Genomic DNA, 20,113 nt, shown 5'->3' on the forward strand with positions numbered 1-20,113 from the left:
AACAACAGTGATAATCAGCATGATAAGTTAGCCCTGGTTTTATAGCATCAGTGTGTGTTCATGTTGTAAAAGGTCACCTCAGGTTCATAACGTTTAAAGGAAGAATCTATAAATTCAAACAAATACAAAGTTGTTGCATAAAAAGGAAAGTTGTGAAGCTGCTTTTAATGTGAATGAAAACAAACTTATCAAAATCTTTACCCATTTGTTCGGCTACAGCCCCGATGTTTAAGTCCCTGCGTTGTTGTCAAGTCACGCTGAAGTCCTCCCCTCTAAAGGAAAGGTCTTACTCAGTCACTCACTTTGTCCTTAATAGAGTGGAATAAGTGACAGGGAGGCTTTTTAGTGTGTACAAAATCCACAAAGTGTCTCCATTAATGGCCAAATTCACATTTCCTGCGTTACATGAGCAGTCAGATTACTCATGCCCCATTGACTGCCACAGCAGGTTCTATTTGAGTTTGTATTTGTGCCTTTGTTTGCTTTAAAAACATTCAGCAGCGCGTCTCTACGGAATTACAGTCTGTTTACAGTGCAACGTGTGCATGTGTGTGTGTTCCAGCTGTGCGTGAACATGATCAACGAACGGCTCCGGCAGTACGTCTCTGAGGTGCTCTTCCAGCACGAGCAGGCTGAGTGTCTGCAGGAGGGCATCGCCATGGAAACGACCCACTCCCGCAACAACCAAAGCACTGTTCTGGACTACTTTCTTCAGGTAGTTTTTGACTCTGGTTCCTAAAAGTCTGGACCTGTATGGCCTGTCTTGATAGGATTTAGTTTGAAAAACCCACTCTGTGATTGGACAAAAGATTTGGGGTCACGTGCTCAAACTCAAGAGGAAACGTTTCTACAAATAAATAATTTCTGTAGTTGACATTTTTCTAATGTTTGAAAAAAAAAACAATATAAAAGGTGAACTACAACATGATTTGATTGTGACAAGGGACCTTTACCCTCATCACCCCCCATCCAGATGAATTTGTTCTGTTAATATCAACATAAATATTGACCCAAAAAGCACGAAACACAGAAATGTGTCTTAATCTACTTTATATGGGAGAGAAAGCGCAGCTCTGTGCGAATCAATAAAAGTGTCACAAGGAATAATAAAGTACTGGAATCAAATATGCTTTGTGTAAATATGACCAGCATAAATAACACATGAACATGTGCTTGTTGTTGCTTCAGAAGCCTCAGGGACTGCTGTGTGTGTTAGACGAGGAGAGTCAGAGCCTGCGGCCTGCAGAGCAGACCTTTTACAAGAGACTGTCCGCCCAGCTGGATTCGAGTCCCATTCATGAGCTCTCGCTCACCACCAAGGACGGCAATGGCAACCCCCCACCCAAAGACCAAGGCCCGGCCTTCACTGTCAGCCACTACGCAGGACAGGTTTGTCTGTATTAAGGAATAACCACGCTGATGATGTAAAACATTAGGACCCCTGGCAGATGGATTTATATGGACAATATTTCTACACTTACCACCTACCTGAACATTTCTGCTGTGCAAATGCTGCTGACTGAAAGAGTCTAAATAATTCAAACAGATTTTAGTCTAATTGAAGCGAGCCTAATCTCCAAAGATGCTACCCCACAATTCATTGGGTCACTACCACTCATGCTTTTTGTACCACACACGTCAGATGATTTTTTTTTCTATGCCCTAACTGATCAGAGCTGTTTTTGGTGGCAAAAAGATGCTGTACTTAATATTTAATGGGTTGCCATAGTTTATGCTTAGTTTGTTTTTTGGTTTTAGGCTGTTTTGTTGAACATGAAATCTCAGTCATTATTTTATATTACAGTAAGCCTTTTTCCCACCCAAAAACATGTGTGGTATCGTTTGTCTTTGTTCTTTTTTTTCTTGGAAAGAACTAATGCAGCTGACTGATAAACAATTGCGTTCTCAGATAGATAGTGTCATGGTGGAGTGTTGAAACGACCCAAACAAGCTTATAAAGTGGAGGCAAAACAAAGATTTTATGACAGAAAACACAAAGTGCTGCCCACAGCAGGACCAAAGATAAAAAAAAACATAACTAAATCTACAAATGATGTACAAAGAAACCCCCCACAGTAGCAACAGTGAAAGGTTGTGACATAAAAGAATCTGACATCAAGCAAATGAAATCCAGGACTGTATATACTGGAGAAGATAACGATTAAATGGATGCAGGTGTGGCATTTACAAATTAGGACCAGGTGTGATAGAGGAGCTGGAAAGCTGACAAGGAAACAGGAAGTAAAGGTGACCATAAAGAACAGAACTAACACGAAATGGGAGTTTGACTAAAACTCCAAATAATCTGAAAAAAAAAATTTTTTTTTTCAATAGACCAAAGAACAAAAGCTTCGCCAAATCAAAACCAGACCATGACATGTAGTTAATGAGATAGCTAAAAGAAAAAGGTCACTTGGTTATTTCTTTTATGCTTCAGGCGTTTTTTGTCCCCTGGGGGTGACTGAGATTGACATAACTCACACAATATTCTTTTAGTTCATTAAAAACAGATTTAGATTTTAAAAAAAAAACGCATGCCAAGTCACCATCTGCTTTTGTTGACATACTTAGTTAAGCAGCAATGGGATTCTTAGGTATTTTACTTTATGTATGGTTCCTTCACACAGCTGTTTACTTTTGTTAAATAAATGCAGTTTCTTTGAATATAACAAAATGTGTGCTTATGTGTTTAGAAAGAGAATGTAAAAATGAAAACATGCAAGTTTGTAGGTATATGTTTAAGAGAAATAACACCTTCAGAGTGTTTTGGAATCTTAGAATAAAAACTTTCTTTACAGATCAGCAACCTTGTAGCCTACTAGTAGATGTGATTATTGTTCATGTTTTCATACCACATCACTAAAGCTTTAATTTGTATTTACAAAGTAATTATGAAATTTAATACCTGTTTTTTTTGTTCTACATAACTTTATGTTGCATACAGTTAAATGAACTTGTTAAAAGTAATTTTCTGATTTCTTCTCTCTGTTAGATTTCGTATGACCTCACGAGAACCCTGACAAAAAACAAGGACTCCCTCCCTCAAAATCTGCTGCTTACAATGAAGTGTAAGTAGCTAACACTTAATACGAATATGAGCACATTGTGTCGTCAGAGCGTGCTCGAGCACAAAGAACGCTCTCTTGTTTAAAAATGAAGCACACAAAAATCGCTCCTTGTCTTAGTCTGGTTGCGGTTATGAGTGTGTTTCATCCCATGTGCAGCAGGCTCTGTCTGTGTGTAAATTGTCTAAATAAGCTGCCAGATGTGGGGTGTTGTGGCTACCAGGACACAGGCACTCGTTGTGTGAATGCCAGCCTAGCCTCGCGTCCAGCAGACTAATTGGTATAATTTCCATGAGGTTAATCTTCTAAGGACTAGCCCTTCATTCATTCTTGGATCTTATTCCTCTGTCTAACAAGTCGATGTGTTGCTGGCTTACATCCACACACAGCCATATATCATGTTTTTGTTTACTTTTTTTTAAAATTATTAATAATGTGTACAACCCCTCCCTACTTGTTTAAGACTTAAAACAGGAAAAAAAATCAGTGCTGTCTATTTAAATTAAAGCATAGTGCTGTATACACATTGAGAGACACCTTTAATAAGATGAAAAAGCAGATCATGAGATTGAAAAAAAAAATGTAAATCTTGAAGCTTGAGGACAGGTTCCCAATGATGGTGAATGTTCGGAGCGTATCCATGAAGTAGGCCCATGTGTGGCCGGTTCATTGAGAATCTGAAGCAGGGTTGCCTCCAGATGGAAACTACTTGAAACTAAATTGTTATGAAGAATATTTCAAGAACCCCTGTGGAAACTGGACAACTAGACAGTGGTTTACCGATGTGCTCGAGGCTAGCAGTGCCCATGAAGTCTCTACAGAGCCTGCATATAAGCTTTGTCACTGTTTTTATAATTTTGTCATAATTTCATCTGTTTTATTGGGTTGTTTAGGTCATGAAAAGTGTTGCGGGTTTGTCATGTTGTGTGAAGAGCCCTAAAGCTTTTAATAAAAACTAAAACTTCATATTACTGATACAAATATTTAAAAATATAAATACATATACTGATATAAATGTTTTTCTTGTTTGTTTGTTTTTTATTGGTTTGTCCACCTGAAATCATTCTCTTCTGTATGTATTTTTTCTTTTGAGCATTTCAGATGAGAGCCACTCACCAACTTTTACGCTCATGTTTTCTTTTAAATGACTTAATTGTTGTGGACGGCTCCATGTGTTGTGGAATGACACAATCCACCCCCTCTCACTGCCTGACTGACTGTTTACATGTTTACATCTTTATGCTTCTTCCCTTACTCCTCTTCTCATCCTTCTTTCTTTCCTCGGTTACGTCCACCTGAAGCGTTTTTCTTCCCCTTTTATTTTCCTCCTGTTTTTTTTTCTCCATATTGTCCTCCACCCCCTTTCTCAACCAATACTGTGGCTTACTCTACACTTCTTGTCCTCCCTCTGCATGTATGTGCTTGGTGCCTGGCAGCCAGTGAAAGTGTGTTACTGCAGCAGCTCTTCCAGTCCAAGCTGACTCAGACTGGTTCTCTGGTGCCAGCAGCCCAGGGCCGGATAGGGCTGAGAGGGACTAAAGCTGCCTTGTTGTTCCAAAAGATGCCATCAGCATCCTCTGTCAATGCTACTTCTGTCCCCCAGCAGCCCCGGAGGTACCATGATCTCACTAAGGTAAAGCATGATGTCTAAATAGTAAAATCCAACTTTGACTCATACTTGAGCATCAGCAGTTGACAGATTTTTAAAAATTTGATAATAAATACATTATCTCAGGCTACTGTTTAAAACAAAACCATAAGGGCTTTTTGGTTCCAAGTGACAACAGGCTGCTGAGCCTATCTATGGAAAAACAGGAGCACTATTTTTAGAAGAAAAAAAATAACTAATTTGAACCACTTCCCACCACACATCTATATATAAACCTCTGGGAATTGGATTTGTTTGTGCACCCATGCAGGAGATAAAACTCCTCAAGAATTCGCACACATGCACATAAAGTTTGGGCTTGTACACTTTTTTGCAATCCTCTAAAACAAATGGCACATGTAAAACCAGTGTTCCTGTCCCTTCTTGTTTAATGCCTGCTTTTCTTCTTTGCATCTCCTTTCTTTTATCCACACTGGTATTTTTTTTAAAAAAACACAGTGTACTTGTGCACATATGTGAGTGAAAAGTCGTTCTTGTTGTGTAACCTCCTGGAGGTCCGGTCTTCTGTCTCTGTGGCTCATTAGCCATGTAGAGCAAAGGCTTATATAAGGCCCCCTTTCAGCTCCCTGATCTGTCCCGGCAGCCTTATACTGGAACATTAAATAATTTCGCTGAGCTGCTGAGTAAGACTGTAAATATAACGTTATGGCACAGTAAATGTCATGGGTCTTGTTAAGCTTTAACGCATAAAAGTCATAACCAGGACTGAATTCTGCAGTGGGGCTATTTAATGTAATTGCAAACATGCCATCAAAGACACCATCATCATCATGTTTTGGTCTCTATTTAAGACCAGACAATCAAATTTAATGATAATGCTTGTTCATAATGTTTTGTGCTCCTTACTGGTCACTTGAGGTTCAGCTCATATGCTCTTTTGGTTTCTCATCTCCTTTTTAGATCTTGAAGAAAAAAGGCTCAAGTTCTTTCCTCCAGCGACTGGAGCGCTGTGGGCCCATCACAGTGGGTGTCCAGCTGAGGGTAAGAGCACTTTCTATTATCTTTTACATGCTGATGCATTAAACCAGTAAAAACGTGCCATTTACTGTTTGAATGAGTCAAAATAAGTGTGACCTTTGGGTCTCATTTTTCTTAATATCATCTGCCACTGAAAAGCAGGCGATAATGTTTTCACCTATGTCTCTGTGTTTGTCTGTCCTTTACCATAATATCGCATGAAGCACTGCACATATTTTACACTTTACACTTTACTCTTAGAAAGTAATCATTCAATGCACATTTTCAACTGGTTATCTTTTTGAGTCAACCCAATTCAACATGGCCGACACAGCGAAACGACATTAGCAAACATTAAAATGGCTACAGCTCTGTTGGTTTTACAGATGTTGAGCTCAAAATTCAATGTGGTAGCAGCTGAGAGTCATTCACAACAAACACTTCAAGTGCTAACGCATTGCAAGACACCACACAGCATTGTGTAACATAATGGCACAAAGTTATTTTCAAAGTTTCACCAAAACAACTATAGCTGTCATTTTTAACATAAGATGATCTTAGTTTAATACTCTGGCATGAAAGGCAGTGGGCAATATGCTTACCTTCAATGAATGCTAGGTCTTTAATGTACTTAATGTTCCCATAGTTACCATCAAGCATCTGGGTCACATCTTATCTTTAAACAAAGATGTTGTTTGCTAGGATTTCTTTTTGGTTAGCTCTTATCTCAAGTCTCTGCTTTCGTCACAATAGTCCTCACAGTTTTTACAAGAATGCAATTCTAAGACGCACTCAGTTATTTCGTAACTATTTAAAGCAACAATGATATTCAGTTAGCAAAGAGCAGTTCAGCCAGTGCTGCTGACGCAAGAAGGCTGAGATGTGGTCCAGAGGAGGAGTACCTTTGGTCTGAATGAAACCACTGTGTTGCACAATCAGAGTTGTGGACTTGTGGTCTACGAGCCCCTCAGGGAATGGCAGTGAAGTAGAGAGTGGGCTAAAGAATGATGCTGTACCAAGCCAAACATGAAGCCCTCCACATGAATGAATGAATGAACAATGAACAACAGCTACAGTGATCTGTGCGCTTGGAGTTGTGTGCATGTGCATGCTTCAAGAAACGATGGCATTGTGAGAGCTGGCAGTGGTTTTCATAAACGAAGCACTGAGTATTGTACCTGAGGCCATGCTGCAGACTGATGTCAGTCCTGGGCGGGGCAAAAAGCACAGATGTAAGTGTTTACGCACATGTGTCTGTGTGACATTGGATGAAGAAAAAGCTCTCTCAAACTGTCTCAGACGAGCAAAGACCTCTTTGTGTTCTTGAGTCCTTCAAAGGCAGGACGCGCATCCAGAAGTCAGAACATTTTGTCACAAAATGTAATCCTAATAAAAAGACAACATCAAGAGAAAACATTTCAATTTCCCAGGAAAACTAACCACAGAGCTCTTCTGACCTCACAGACTAATGAATGTCCACAACTTATTGTTTTCAGTGTTTTAAAATCATTAAAGCTATTGTTGAGATCTTTTGAAGTGAAATTAATTAATATTTCATTTATTGTAGACAGCTCTTTGAATGACTTCAGTTTAGAGAAATAGACCTTTACCATAACCAAAGTGGTTTTCTGCCATCTTACCACAACGCCAATCTGTCTCTCTGTTTTACAGTGCTGCAAAAAAATAAATAAAAAGTATTCGTCCCCAACTGATTTTTTTTCTGTTGGCTAAGGAAAACCTGAGTAAATACAGTTTTTAGATAAGGGTTTTATTTATTAAGAGATAAAAGCTATCCAAATCAACCTGGCTCTATGTGAAAAAGTAATTGCCCCCAAAATCTAACAACTGCAATAAAGCATTTGCATTAATTGTCAATGAGTTTTTCACCTGGCTGTGGAGGATTTTTGCTGCTGTGCTTCAGATCATTGTCCTGCTGCAGAACCCAAGTGTGACTGAGCTTTTAAAGGTCACAAAGTGATGGCTGGACAATCTCCTTCAGGATATTCTGGTAGAGAGCAGAAATTGTTGTTTCATCAGTTATGGCAAGTCATCCAGGTCTTGAAGCAGCAAACAAGCCCCAGACCATCACACTACCACCATCATGTTGTTATTTTTCCAAAAATGCAGCATTAGTTTCATGCAAGAAATAACATGATGCACACCTTCCAAAACGTTCCACTTTGTCTTGTGAATCTATAGAGTATTTCCCCAAAAGTCATAAGGACCCTTAGGATGTTTTTCTGTAAATGTTAAAACCTTTGTGTTCTTTTTGGTCTGCAGTGGTTTTGGTCTTGGACCTCTCTGATGGAGGCCATTTTAGCCTTTCATTTCTGCCTTATTGTTGAATCATGAAATCTGACCTTAACTGAGTCAAATGAGGCCTGAAGTGCTTTAAATGTTGTTCTGGGTAGTTTGGGGACTTCCTGGATGAGTCAATGTTGCATTCTTGGAGTAACTTTGCTTAGCCAGCCACTCCTGGGAAGGTTCACCACTGTTTCTTGTTTTCTCCATTTGTGGGTAATGGGTTTATTTAAGTGATTTCTTGATTCTATAGGTCTGATAATCTAGGTGTGGCTGGTGAAATTGAACCCAACTTTCCAAAAAAGATTACAGTTAAATCATGATTTAACAAAGGCGGCAATTACTTTTTCACACAGGATCAGGTTGGTTCGGATAGCTTGTTTTCCCTTAATAGATGAATTGTATTTAAAATTTGTTTGCTGAGCTGAAGTTTTTTAAGTATGACAAAAAAACAAAAACTGGAAAAAGCTAAAAGGGGAAAAATACAAAAGTTATTCTGGCAGATATATTAAAGTCCAGCAGAAAGTTCCCCAGGCTGCACATGAAGTGCTACAGACAAATGCTGCCGATGTTTTGGTTATATGCATTTATAAATAAACATATAATATGTGTGTAAAGCCAAATTGGTGGTGATGTAACAGTTTATAAAATAGCACTCAGATTGCTGTTTTAAAATGACAGCTAGCAACTATGGTCTTGGCCCCTTTCAGACTAGCTGTTAATGCAACAATTTGATAAATTATGTCTCTGTATTGAAGCCAATTAAAAAGCTATCTACTATAGGTAAGATAATAATTGTTCAGAACCCCACTTAAAAAAATCGGAACTATCCTTTTAATGCCTGTTTCTTCTCCCATTGTTTTGTCTCCCAGAACTCGCTGTCAGAGATGATGAGTAAGCTGCAGAACTGCACCCCCCACTTTGTGGAATGCGTGCGCCCCAACTCCAGCGGTCAGCCTGACACATTTGACAGCGTCCACGTATCCACCCAGCTGCAGTACATCGGCGTGCTCGATATGGTGCGCGTGATTCGTTACGGATACCCCGTCCGCCTGTCCTTCTCAGGCTTCCTCAGCAGGTCAGTGTCAGAGCCTGTTGGGTGATAAAACGTTCATCTTCTGAAGGCGCTGTGCTACATCAGCACGGTGTTTCATCCACTTCTTCTCCCTCCCCAGAAAGGTCTTAAAGATGATAGATTGCGCTTCTTCATGTCTTTGTCTGCCTCAGTGCTCTCATTACGTTCCCAGCAGGTCACCGTGGTCTCTGTCATGTTAAGCATGACACGTCCAGTGGGTCAGAATAAGCTGAAAGTTAAACAGCCCAGCTTCAGCTTTCTCCACATCTGTGGCTGAATGTGTGGGCGTTTTTTACAGGACTCCACTCAGAAAGGAAAGTCAGAAGAACCCTTTTGTTTGAGGTGCAGTTTGACTTGGGTAGACGTTTTCTGACTATTATAGGAGACCATTGCTGCTGATGAATGTCACTGAAACATTTTCCAAGTCAGCCTGACACACAGGCATTAACCAGCCAGTTGTCTGTAAGGTCACTTTGTCCTGCATCTGGGTTTTTGAAATGGTTACTCCCCATCAACTGCTTTTTGAAAACACTTTTACTGTGCTCCCACCTCCGAGGCAGAAAGATAGACCCTTTGTACCACGCAGAATTCTTTTTTTTATCGCTTTTTGTGTCTGGTTTTCTTCATTTTAATTTAGATTCAAAGCAAATAATATGACTCTGTCTTTCCACTTTTCTTATATTTCTCCATCTCACCCACAACCTTTCACAGTTTACCTGTTTCTCTCAGCGTTCCTTTCCATGTTTTTGTGATTCTTCGAAAGCAGCAAAGCGCTGACAGATGTTTGCCGTAAATTTGTCTGTTTTCTTCTCTTGCCTTCAGCCTCTGCCTCTCTCTGTCTCTTTTTGATGATAAAAGGATTAGTGTGAACATTCTTGCCAGATAATAAAAAACGACAAAGCTGGTCACATGACCACACCCTCTTGCAAAAATAAAAAAAAAGTTTCCGTTACAGACTAGCCAGTCTCTAAAACACATGAATCTTTTTTATGACTGACACTATTACTAAGCAAGATTTTTCCTGTCACAATTAACTAGAGGTAATTAAGTATATTGTCATAAAAAACAAAGCCTACAGCGTACTTTAATTTGGTACAGATTCCTTCAATTAAAGAAGAAAGCAGGGAGGATCCATAAGTAATACTTAACAAGTTAATGAATTCAGAATGAAGAAAAGTAAAAGCAGCAGTGCGAGACGTGCAAGACCTCAGGGAGACACAACTGGGCAGATTTTTAGACACAAGCTCCAAACAAGAAAAGAGGCTCACAGGAGAAAAAATAACACTTAAACACATTGCTTGCATGGCAGCAGTTGACCTGTTTTTATGGTGAATGAGGCCAAAGCCAATTCAGTCAAAAGCATTTAAGCTGGTATATGTCTTAGCTTTAGGAAAGTTGCATTAACGTTTGAACTCAACCTGGTTCAATATGGCAGCCACAACTAATCAACCTTAGCCTATACAAAAATGAATTAGTCAGTTTCACAGATATTGAGCTAAAGTTTGATGATAGTAGCTGAGACTTGTTTACAACAGATACTCTGGGCACTACTATGTCTTGCAATTTCAAATCTGTCAGGAAAGGTAGTGGAAAATATGTATCATTCAAGGAATGCTATGCCTTTGTTTTATTTTGCCAGAAGTGAACATGAATCCTTTCAGTTCTTATAAACAAAGCATCTCTTGATTATTTGAAGTAAATCCAGTCTGACAGAAATGTTCGCATGAGCTGAGCTAATTAGACTTTAACAGTCAAAGGTCAAGGGCGCCGAAACCTTACAGAAGGCAGAACTTGTGAATGCATTATCCCTTTAATGTCCAAAGGGAAAATTCCTGCAGATTTGACACAAATGTCCACTTTGATTTGAGGATTAACACTTTACATGTTGGTGGTCAAAGGTCAAGGGGATGCATTTTTGCCATGAGAATGTTAAGAACATCTCTAGGTGTCACATTTATCTGACGCGACCAAGTTCACAAAACCTGATTTCATACAGTTATTAAAACAGCATTTACAACAAATACGATCATCCATTTTTTAATTATTATTTCCATATGGTCAAACCACATGCTGAGACATTTTACAGAATACAGAAAACAAAGGGAAAAAAATATGAGAGGAAGAGTTTCCAATCAAACCTTATTCACCACCGTTACATCTATGTATTGTGTTATGTGTCCATACAAACAGACTGTGTGTGCCCCTTATTAAAGCCAAGCTTAATTTAAGTGTCTGTCACACACAAAGGCACCAGTAATCCCAGTGTAAGTGCCATACATCTCTCTGTCTCTCCTCCACTGGGCTCAGCACAGACAGGGCTAATAAATGAACAAAGATTTAGCCAAGAAAGCTTCTGCCTTGGGGGTTGGACAACTCTTCCCACAGCTCATTCGCTTCAGTTTGTATTCTTTCCTTACATCCTCTTTTTTTGTCAGAACCACCATTTGCTCTAATCTTCCTTTGCTTTCTTCCAGATCCTATTATTCTTTGCTTCTTTTAGTATTTTCATTGTCATTTTCTGTCTGTTTTCTTATCATGTGCGCACACTAATTCTAATTTAGTTCTTTTTTTTCTATTCACTTTTGATTTGTCACTTATTTAAATTAGGCCTGTGGCCCTTGACTAATCAACAAGACAGCCCAATAAATCTGCAGTTAATCTTGACATTGGTATATATTCTTTTGAACACAAACAGAGCAGTGTGTACGAACAAATACTCTCATACAATGGATCCACGCGGGCCTCTTCACTACGCTATAGCGGCTGCCTGAAGTGAACCACATTAGTGTCCTGGAAACCAGAGTGACTGATGAGGAAATCTAGCTTACTGTTGCTTTTATTTGTCTTCTACAATACGTGTTTGTTTCCAGGTTTTTTTTTTTTCTGTCAGATTCAGCCAATTGAATCCTTTGTTTGTTTTTATTCCATCCCTCTTTGTGCATTAATTATCACAAGCTGCCATGAAAGGTGGAATTGCATGCAATTTACTGTGTTTGGTTGTTTGACTCATAGCAAAATATCTCTTGAACCAGTGGACAGAATTTAATGAATCTCTCAGAAAGCAATCATTCGATGTATCTGCAGCTGATTAACCATTGGAGTCAACTTGATTCAAGATGGCCCCACAGCTAATCAACCTTAGCAAACACAGAAATGGCTTCAACTAAGTTGGTTTCACAGATGTCAATATTCGTTTGTTTTGACCACCATGTTCTAAATATCTGCTCCTCAAAGGTTTATGAATGCAAAAAAATCTGAAACTGTCTAAACAGTAGCTTAAAATTAAGTGAGGGTTTAAATTACAGGTGCGTTACCACAGTTTTGTTTGTTTTTTTTCAGTCATAGTAGTCAGTAATGGCCCTGTGGTCACAGTGAGCCATAGTAGCTCCATATAGCCTTTAATTTGTATTAAAGGGGTTATTCAGTTCCTCAAGTCCACACAAACCCCCTTGGGTCTTGTAAAAATCAGGGAGCATCGATAGTTTTCATATCCTCATAGGGGAGGTCACGGGTTTACAGAGTTCTTTTGTGTTTTATGGTATGGCTGGGGGGTGGAGGTAGGGCTGGGGGGTGGGGGGCAGTGTAAGCTGTCTGCTGGACTTGCATTACCATAAAGAGAGAGGGTTAGATAGAGTTCAGACAGCCCCCCCCCCCCATCTGCAAATCAAACACATCCAACATTCACGGAAACTCACTCGCTCACTCAGTATTGACAACACAAGTGGTTTATGTTTCCAGCCATCTGCTTCTTATGTTTGCTTCATTGAGTGTGTGAGATCATCAGCTGCTTCTGCCGCTTTACTGACAGCATAGAAGAGCGAGCACTGACTGACAAAATGCATTTTAGTTTATTGGCCATAATTGGTAATGCCCAAATAAAATGGTCTTTTACACAGAACTAAACTAAAAGAGTATGCTACAACGAGCCTTAACGTGGTCTGGTAAAGTGTGAAGTTGAAGATACATGACGTATGTGCGCAATGCTTCTGTAGCTGTCAGGTCAGAAAGCTCGGTGCAGTTTAACACAGCTGGATTTCAGATTCCTAACATTTCATGGTTATGCTGACATTTATCAATTTCCAGATAGACCAGTCATACTTGCAAACACTTCCCTGAACTAAATCTTTGACTCATAGAAAATAAATAATTACTGTAAATGTTATTGTTGAATATTGCTGTAACTGCATTTCAGTTTTGTTGGGAAATCTGTCATATTAAACAGCATGGCTCATGTAGAATATGATCAAACATTTATAACATAATTTTATTCTTGAACACCTCTGTATTATTTATTTTGTTACATTCCTACATTAGTAATGAATAAACTTTATCAAGGTAGGAAAGCCAAAGGTGAGAATTAAAAAAAAATTATAGCTACGCTTCATTAAGTCTTCAAAGTTTGAGTTCTGTCACGTTTTTATGTGGCTGATTATCGTGGAATTCAGAGCTTTAAGTAATGTTAGTAACACATGTTGCTACAAAAGCAAGTCAAAAAGTCTTCCTGGAAAAAAAAAAGTCTTTCCAGTTTTTCTTCCAACTCTGACAGAAGATTGATTGAAATCAGTTTTTGTAGATGCAGTTACAATTTATAGAGATGCTCACCTTTACATGACAGATGATCCCGTGTTTGATCTTTGTGTATGAAGCTAAAAGACTTATGGGTCTGCTGTTTGTCACAGCTTGAACACTGCAGATAGAAAATTTACAACACACCCACATCGGTATCAGTTTTCACTCCTCGGGCAGCTGCTGCACATGCACTTCTTTTCTACTCATGTGTACGCAATGAGAACTTTCACTTTTTATGAAAGTTTGGTTTACAAAGTGTTACATAGTTCACAGACTTTTTCTCCTCTCAGTAAAAAACAAGCCACTGACTCAATCCAGCTGATCAGTCATAGCAACCGTTGCCTGGGACAACACCAACAGGAACAGATGCTCTTTGGCTCCTCCGCCGCATAACCTCACTGACCTTTGAATCCATTGTTTCCAAAGGGAGACAGTCGCGATGTCTCAATGAAATTTCTCAACTCAGCATGTTTATCTCTGCAGCTCTAATGTTTTTTTTTTTCTTTCTTTGTTGTGCTCAGATATAAAGACCTTGTGATCCCAACTTTAGGAGACAAGAAGAAATTGTCAACAGAGGAGAAATGTCGCTTGGTTCTGCAGCAGTCAAAACTCCAAGGATGGCAGGTGTGTTTGTGTGCATTGCCCTGGATTTTTTTTTTCTTGTCCTCATCGATAACAAAAGATTTGCCAGATGACTTAATCTCTGACCCCTGTGTTTGAAAGATCTCATGGAATCTTGACAGCTTGTTCCAGCTGCCCCAGCCTCATCATAATTCCACTCACACACACTCACTCCACACACACACTCACAGCAGCATGAACCCCTCCACCCCTCTCTCTGTGTTCTGTCTGCTAGACTGCTGTTGTGTCTGAATGTGTGACCCTACAGGTCACACACACTCCCCCACAATGCCCTGTAGACACTGTTCATGAACCTCTGTTTTACCCACACACACACAAATTCTACACATAGTGAGTGTTTCATTAAATAGCTTGATCAGTAGAAGTATGTCACCCTCACATATCTATGCACCTTGTATAGATTGACCCCTAAATCCTGGGAGTAAAAACATTGCTGGTATGCAAATCTGCACCCTATTCACACTTTCCTCCCACCTATTATCATAAATTATTGCTGCATCACTGCTTGTCCATCTCTAAACTGACACTTATCTAAGTTTTTAAACAGAAAACAGCCTCACAGGGTCTGCTCATCACTTGTTGTTGCTGCAAAGAGTGTAAAGAAGAATCATGCGTATATATTGTGTGTATTGTGTGTAGATGGGCAGTAGTAAAGTGTTTCTGAGATACTGGCAGGCCGACCAGCTCAATGACCGCTGCTACCAGCTTCACAAAAAGATTATCACCTGTCAGAAAGGTAACATTCAAAATAACAAGAAACCAATAACAGTCACGCTCCTGTTCGCCGTTTCTGTTAGGGTCTGACACCTTTTGTGGTTTTATTTTCAATCTCTTTCCAATGGTTTAGTGGTTCGTGGTTGGTTGGCCAGACAACGGGTCAATCGCAGGCTGTCGTTGCAGCACAAAGAGGAGGGCAGCGTGCAGCGTTTCCTGCAGGGAGCAGAAGACATGGGGCTCCGAACCTACGACCAGCTGGTCATCCAAAATGCGTCTGACATTGCGCGTGAGAGCGACCGTCTGCGCGGCCACAGCCTGCTCAGCACCCTGAGCAGCAGCCCGCCTCTTGGTGAGAGGCCTGAGCCAGTGGGCAAGGAGGAGGATCAGCCCGTCAAAAGGTAAATCAGCAAACACAATGTGCACGCCATAGACTGCCTACAGTAAAGACTTAATGCCCCCGGTTCTATTGTAGTTTGGACCTAGGACCTAAAACTTGTCATGGGACCATCCTGGTTCTCTTTGGGCTTCAACTTCCAGGTTCACGTAGAAGGTCTATAACAGTATAAGTAAAAGATCTATTATAAAGGATTATGAGTATTGATTTGATCTTTGTTCTTATTTTGACCAACCTTTTAGCAAAGTGACTTCAACTTTTTGATAGATTGATGATAGTTTTCCAACAATCTACTAATTCAGCTTTTTTTTTTATTAAATCATAATTTACAGAAAATAAATCAGCCTCTTACATGATAAGTGATAAAGGAAACAGTTTTATTTCAACAAGCACATATGGGAAAAAAACAACCATACCAATTAGAGTTTTAAAGATATGAATATTAATGTTTTAGTTGTTAAATCTTATTGTAAACTGATCTTTTTGGATATTAAAACAATCTGAACCCATCATCGTTTGCGTTGGAAATTTATGAACCTTCTTGTAATTATCATTATTATTTTTTTTACATTTTATAGATAAAAACAACTTAATGATAAATTTGAATATTAAATACCAAGCAGATAAATCTGTTAGCTCTAATTTAACAAAAATAATCATTAGTTGCACCTTGATTGTGGGTTATTTTAGAATATTGTAATTAATCAAAATCAGATTTTCACTAAAAGACTGCCTCTAATAAGAGCTACAATTGAATTCATAATTCTTAACATGATGACCTTATAAGTGACTGCAGAGTAACAAACCTTCTGCAGTTTCTGTCAGTCCCAGGATTAATGATTATATGAAGGAATCATTTACCTCTAATCATGTTTGTGTGTTTAATTATGTGTATGTATCTGCACGTGTGTGCCAATGTGTGCGCAGCAGGTGTTTTGTGATTAATGATGTCATTCTATACCTGTGCCCTCAAGACTTTTAATTGTAAGCTTTGTGATGGATGGTCAGATAATGAGCTGCGTTATCAGATTGTATAGTATTGCGCCTATGGAACTCTACTCCAGTCTACACGTCGCCTCAGCCTAATATAGTAAATTACCCCAGAGGAAATAGAATGAACCCAAAGGGCTTGTGCAAATAAATAAATAAACACATTAAAAGAAGCAGTAGGAAGCTCTTAAGAGAGAATGCTGTTTGACCTTCTTTTTAAAAAAGAACCCTCCCTCTTGCGTAAAAAAGAATTTTGACTAATAGGCTCATAAATGAATGTGTGTGCTGAATTTCAATTCTTTCCATAAAGTGCAGCATAAAAATCTCTTTTTTTCTTTTTCACATTTTTCCAAAATAAGATTTACAGTATTGATTGTGTTAGTTCACACCACTGTTAATAATAGTTGTGTTCAAAAAATATTTTTATGCAATTTGGCAAAAGTTGGTTGCTAAGAAAGACACAAACATCATAAAACCTTCAATACAACAGATGATATATTATTTTGTTCAACCTTTTCATAGAATGCCTCTTTAAAGATCCCAACTATTGCTTTAGACACACAGAGTACAGTACACATACAAAGAGGCCTCTAATGGGAGAACAGTTGTAAAAGGTGCAATGGGACAGGAGTTGTTTCCAGTTGCCTTGTTTCTCTGCTTTTAAAAAAAAAAATGTCTTCCCTGATCACCTCCACACATGCTCAATAACCCCCTGCCTATAAAGTAACAGATGGCTACCCCAGATTAGCCGTAGAAAAATCAAGCTGAATGTTATCCAATTACAGCAAGATTTATCTCTTAGCTCTTCACTTGTTTTCATCAAATTGCCCTCTTTAGCTCAAATTTTTGGACAGATTTGAATAAAAAAAGTGCTATTTTTTTAAATGCATCAAAATAACTCAGACAGAAATGATGGACAATGTCTTCAAATTCAAACACAATGAAACTGTTGTTTCTCCATTAACTATTCATTTTCTTTATCTGTTTCTAGAATGGTGGAGAAAAATGGAAAAGCCCATGAGTGCCCGGCAAACGGAGGAAGTCGACTTTTTCGACACTATCGTTCTAGTTCAGTGCCCATTCCCCTCGCCGTGGAGAATGTAGTCCACTTCTCCGCTAGTCCCCTCATCAAACCAGCCTTGCAGCAGGCGGCCCAAAGCAGCGAGGATGGAGCAGGCAGCGGAAGCCTTTCCTCTCCGCGGAAGCAGCCGCCTCCCAAACCAAAGAGGGACCCCAACACCCGCCTGAGTGCGTCTTATGAAGCAGTCAGTGCTGGGTTGACAATGGCTGCCAAAGAGAGCTCCACTCCAGAGGGGTACAGTTCACCAGCTGGAAGTCCCCCTAAATCCCAGCTCTCACCAAATGACCCGGCAGGTACGTCATCACAAAAACAACCATTTTCTTACTTTTTTATGCCTTATTGCTTTTACACTTTGCTTTGATTTTCTTTATATAACATACTTATTCTGTCCTTTCCACAGCCTCATCCAAACCTCGTCCCCACAGTGATGACTACACAACCATGAGAAAGGTACCACCCCCGAAACCTAAGCGCAGCCCCAACACTAAGCTGACAGGCTCGTATGAAGAGATTAACGCTGTAGCACCCCATCTCCACCAGCTGCGCCCTGCTGATGTAAAGCTGGCCTTGCTTTCCCGGGGTGGGGGATTTGGAGGGTTTGGAGGCTTGTTGCACAGAGCAGCCTCTATAGATGCTCCACAAGGGGTAGCACTAAGCCTATTCAAGGGACACGATGAAGAGGATGTATACATAGAGATGTTAGGGTCTCAGCCGCGTGCTTGGAGCCTCCAGGATCCCCCTGATAGCCCAGAACAAGTAGACTCAGAAGCCGTCTATGAGGAAATGAAGTATCTCCCTCCTGAAGAAGGTGGAACACCTCCCACTGCAGTAACCAAAGCAGCCAAACTGCAGGCTTTAACCCTGGGCCTGGTGGGATTTGGGGTGTCTCCTCCACAAAGTGGAGAGGCCAAACAAACATCAGCTGGGGTGAGTGCTGCCATGGACATTTCTCTTACAACACAAAGCAGTGGAGCTCCGAAACCCCAACATGGCAAAAATGGCAGCTGTGACATTCCTGCTCCCTTCCCCAACCTGCTCCCTCACCGTCCGCCTCTCCTGGTGTTTCCCCCCTCCCCTGTCACCTGCTCTCCTGCTTCAGACGAATCACCCCTCACCCCCCTGGAGGTGAAGAAGCTGCCAGTGTTTGAGACGAATCTGAACTATGCCACAGGCCCAGACAGCCCCCTGTCCCCACAGTTTGCTCGCCAAAGGGCTGACTCTTCCCCCAGTCTCACTGTCCTTGTGCCAGAAAAGAAGCCTACGCCCCCACTCACTCCTCCACCTCCACCCCCTCCCCCAAGTGCTCCACCTCCTCCCTACAGACCCCCATCACACTTCCCCTTCCCACCTGAGACCAGCTTCCTGACTCTGACTCGAGCAGCATCTGTCACTGGGAGCTCGGATTCCCCAAAAATCTCCACACAAAGGGGAGGCGGGGAACCACTGGGGAAGCCTCCTCCCTACTCGCCTGTGAAGATGTCTCGTCCCGAGCCACGAAGAGCACACTCGTGCTCATCATCTCCACTCCTTTTTAACCCAGCCAACGGCAGACCCCTGACAAGCCCTCTGGATGAACTCAACACTCTGTTCAGCTCTGGACGGAGCCTGCTGAGGAAGTCGACGCCTGGCCGCAAGACGAGAGAAGGAGGTCTGTTAGTAACACTTACACACATATCCGTACACTCATTCCCTCTTACATTAAAAGCCTCTCCCTTTTCCTCTAATCGTTTTTTTTTTTGTTGCATCTACATCCATAAGATGATTGTCAACAAGCACAAATAAAGCCAGACCACCACATATTTATGTTAGTATTTGTGTTCATTTTTTATGATAGATTGCTAATCAAAAACTCATTAACCCATCAGTGATTATCATTTGAACATCAGAAGTAGTGCAGTGTCCCAAATATATAATAAACTCCAGTTTTGTATGTGGTAAAGATTGATTTCTCTCTCTCACTCACACACCTATAAGGTAAACTGTAAGGGAGTACAATACTTTACTATCTACATTAAAAAATGTAGATAATGACATAAATGAATGTTATCGTAGCCACAAACCAGCACCAACGCATTATCTTCATTGCTGTGCCCTTCAGCTTCTGCTTTTTAGCATGTTGGCTAACAAGTTGTAAAACTGAAAAGTGACACCCCCTGAAGTTGGAAATCTGACTTGGAAAGTTTCCTGACAGTCCCCATCCTTTAAATCCAGTATGGTTGACACATTCATGAACCATGATGATAGCTGCTGTAATAAACTTGTTGTTTGCACTTCTGACAGTTTGTCTCTTATTAAATGAGTCATTCATATAGTACTTTCCAACTTTTATTAGTGAACATGTTACTATAGTGTTTAAATGTACAAAAAGCAAAGACATACATTGTACAGGGGCCAATACATTGCATAGCTAATAGTAGGTAATCTGGTCATTGAGCACAAGAATGCGCAAATTCCCATGAAATTTCCAACTTGAAACTGGAATTATGTCGAGTAGGACATCATTCTCAGATAAAAGTTTTAAATTCAGAGGTAAATTAGTCTCAGGCTGTAGTCTGAGCTTGTTTTAGCAGGGTTATTGTGTGATGTAGCTCAATGAGCAGCATGCAGGGCTTAGCACACGTTGCAAAAGTAGGACAAAGTAAGTTGAGGGTCA

General features: G+C 40.2%; 1 protein-coding gene across 2 annotated transcripts in view; it reads left to right on the forward strand.

Annotated features, from left to right (window-relative positions):
* myo16 (myosin XVI) overlaps positions 1–20,113 on the forward strand; it is a 91,826-nt gene that overhangs the window by 56,869 nt on the left and 14,844 nt on the right. For both annotated transcript variants that reach the window (XR_001808461.3, XM_017410312.3), the window contains exons 22-32: positions 563–715; positions 1,189–1,389; positions 2,993–3,068; positions 4,502–4,698; positions 5,635–5,715; positions 8,865–9,070; positions 14,158–14,260; positions 14,918–15,014; positions 15,126–15,393; positions 17,371–17,753; positions 17,861–19,108. Coding sequence is in view for 1 of the 2 variants with exons in the window: in XM_017410312.3 (XP_017265801.1) it covers positions 563–715; positions 1,189–1,389; positions 2,993–3,068; positions 4,502–4,698; positions 5,635–5,715; positions 8,865–9,070; positions 14,158–14,260; positions 14,918–15,014; positions 15,126–15,393; positions 17,371–17,753; positions 17,861–19,108 (3,013 nt within the window). In the remaining variant the exon portion in view is untranslated. The remainder of the gene's footprint in view (positions 1–562; positions 716–1,188; positions 1,390–2,992; positions 3,069–4,501; positions 4,699–5,634; positions 5,716–8,864; positions 9,071–14,157; positions 14,261–14,917; positions 15,015–15,125; positions 15,394–17,370; positions 17,754–17,860; positions 19,109–20,113) is intronic.

This window comes from Kryptolebias marmoratus, linkage group LG6 (genome assembly GCF_001649575.2).
Source record: "Kryptolebias marmoratus isolate JLee-2015 linkage group LG6, ASM164957v2, whole genome shotgun sequence".
Classification (NCBI taxonomy): Eukaryota; Metazoa; Chordata; class Actinopteri; order Cyprinodontiformes; family Rivulidae; genus Kryptolebias; species Kryptolebias marmoratus.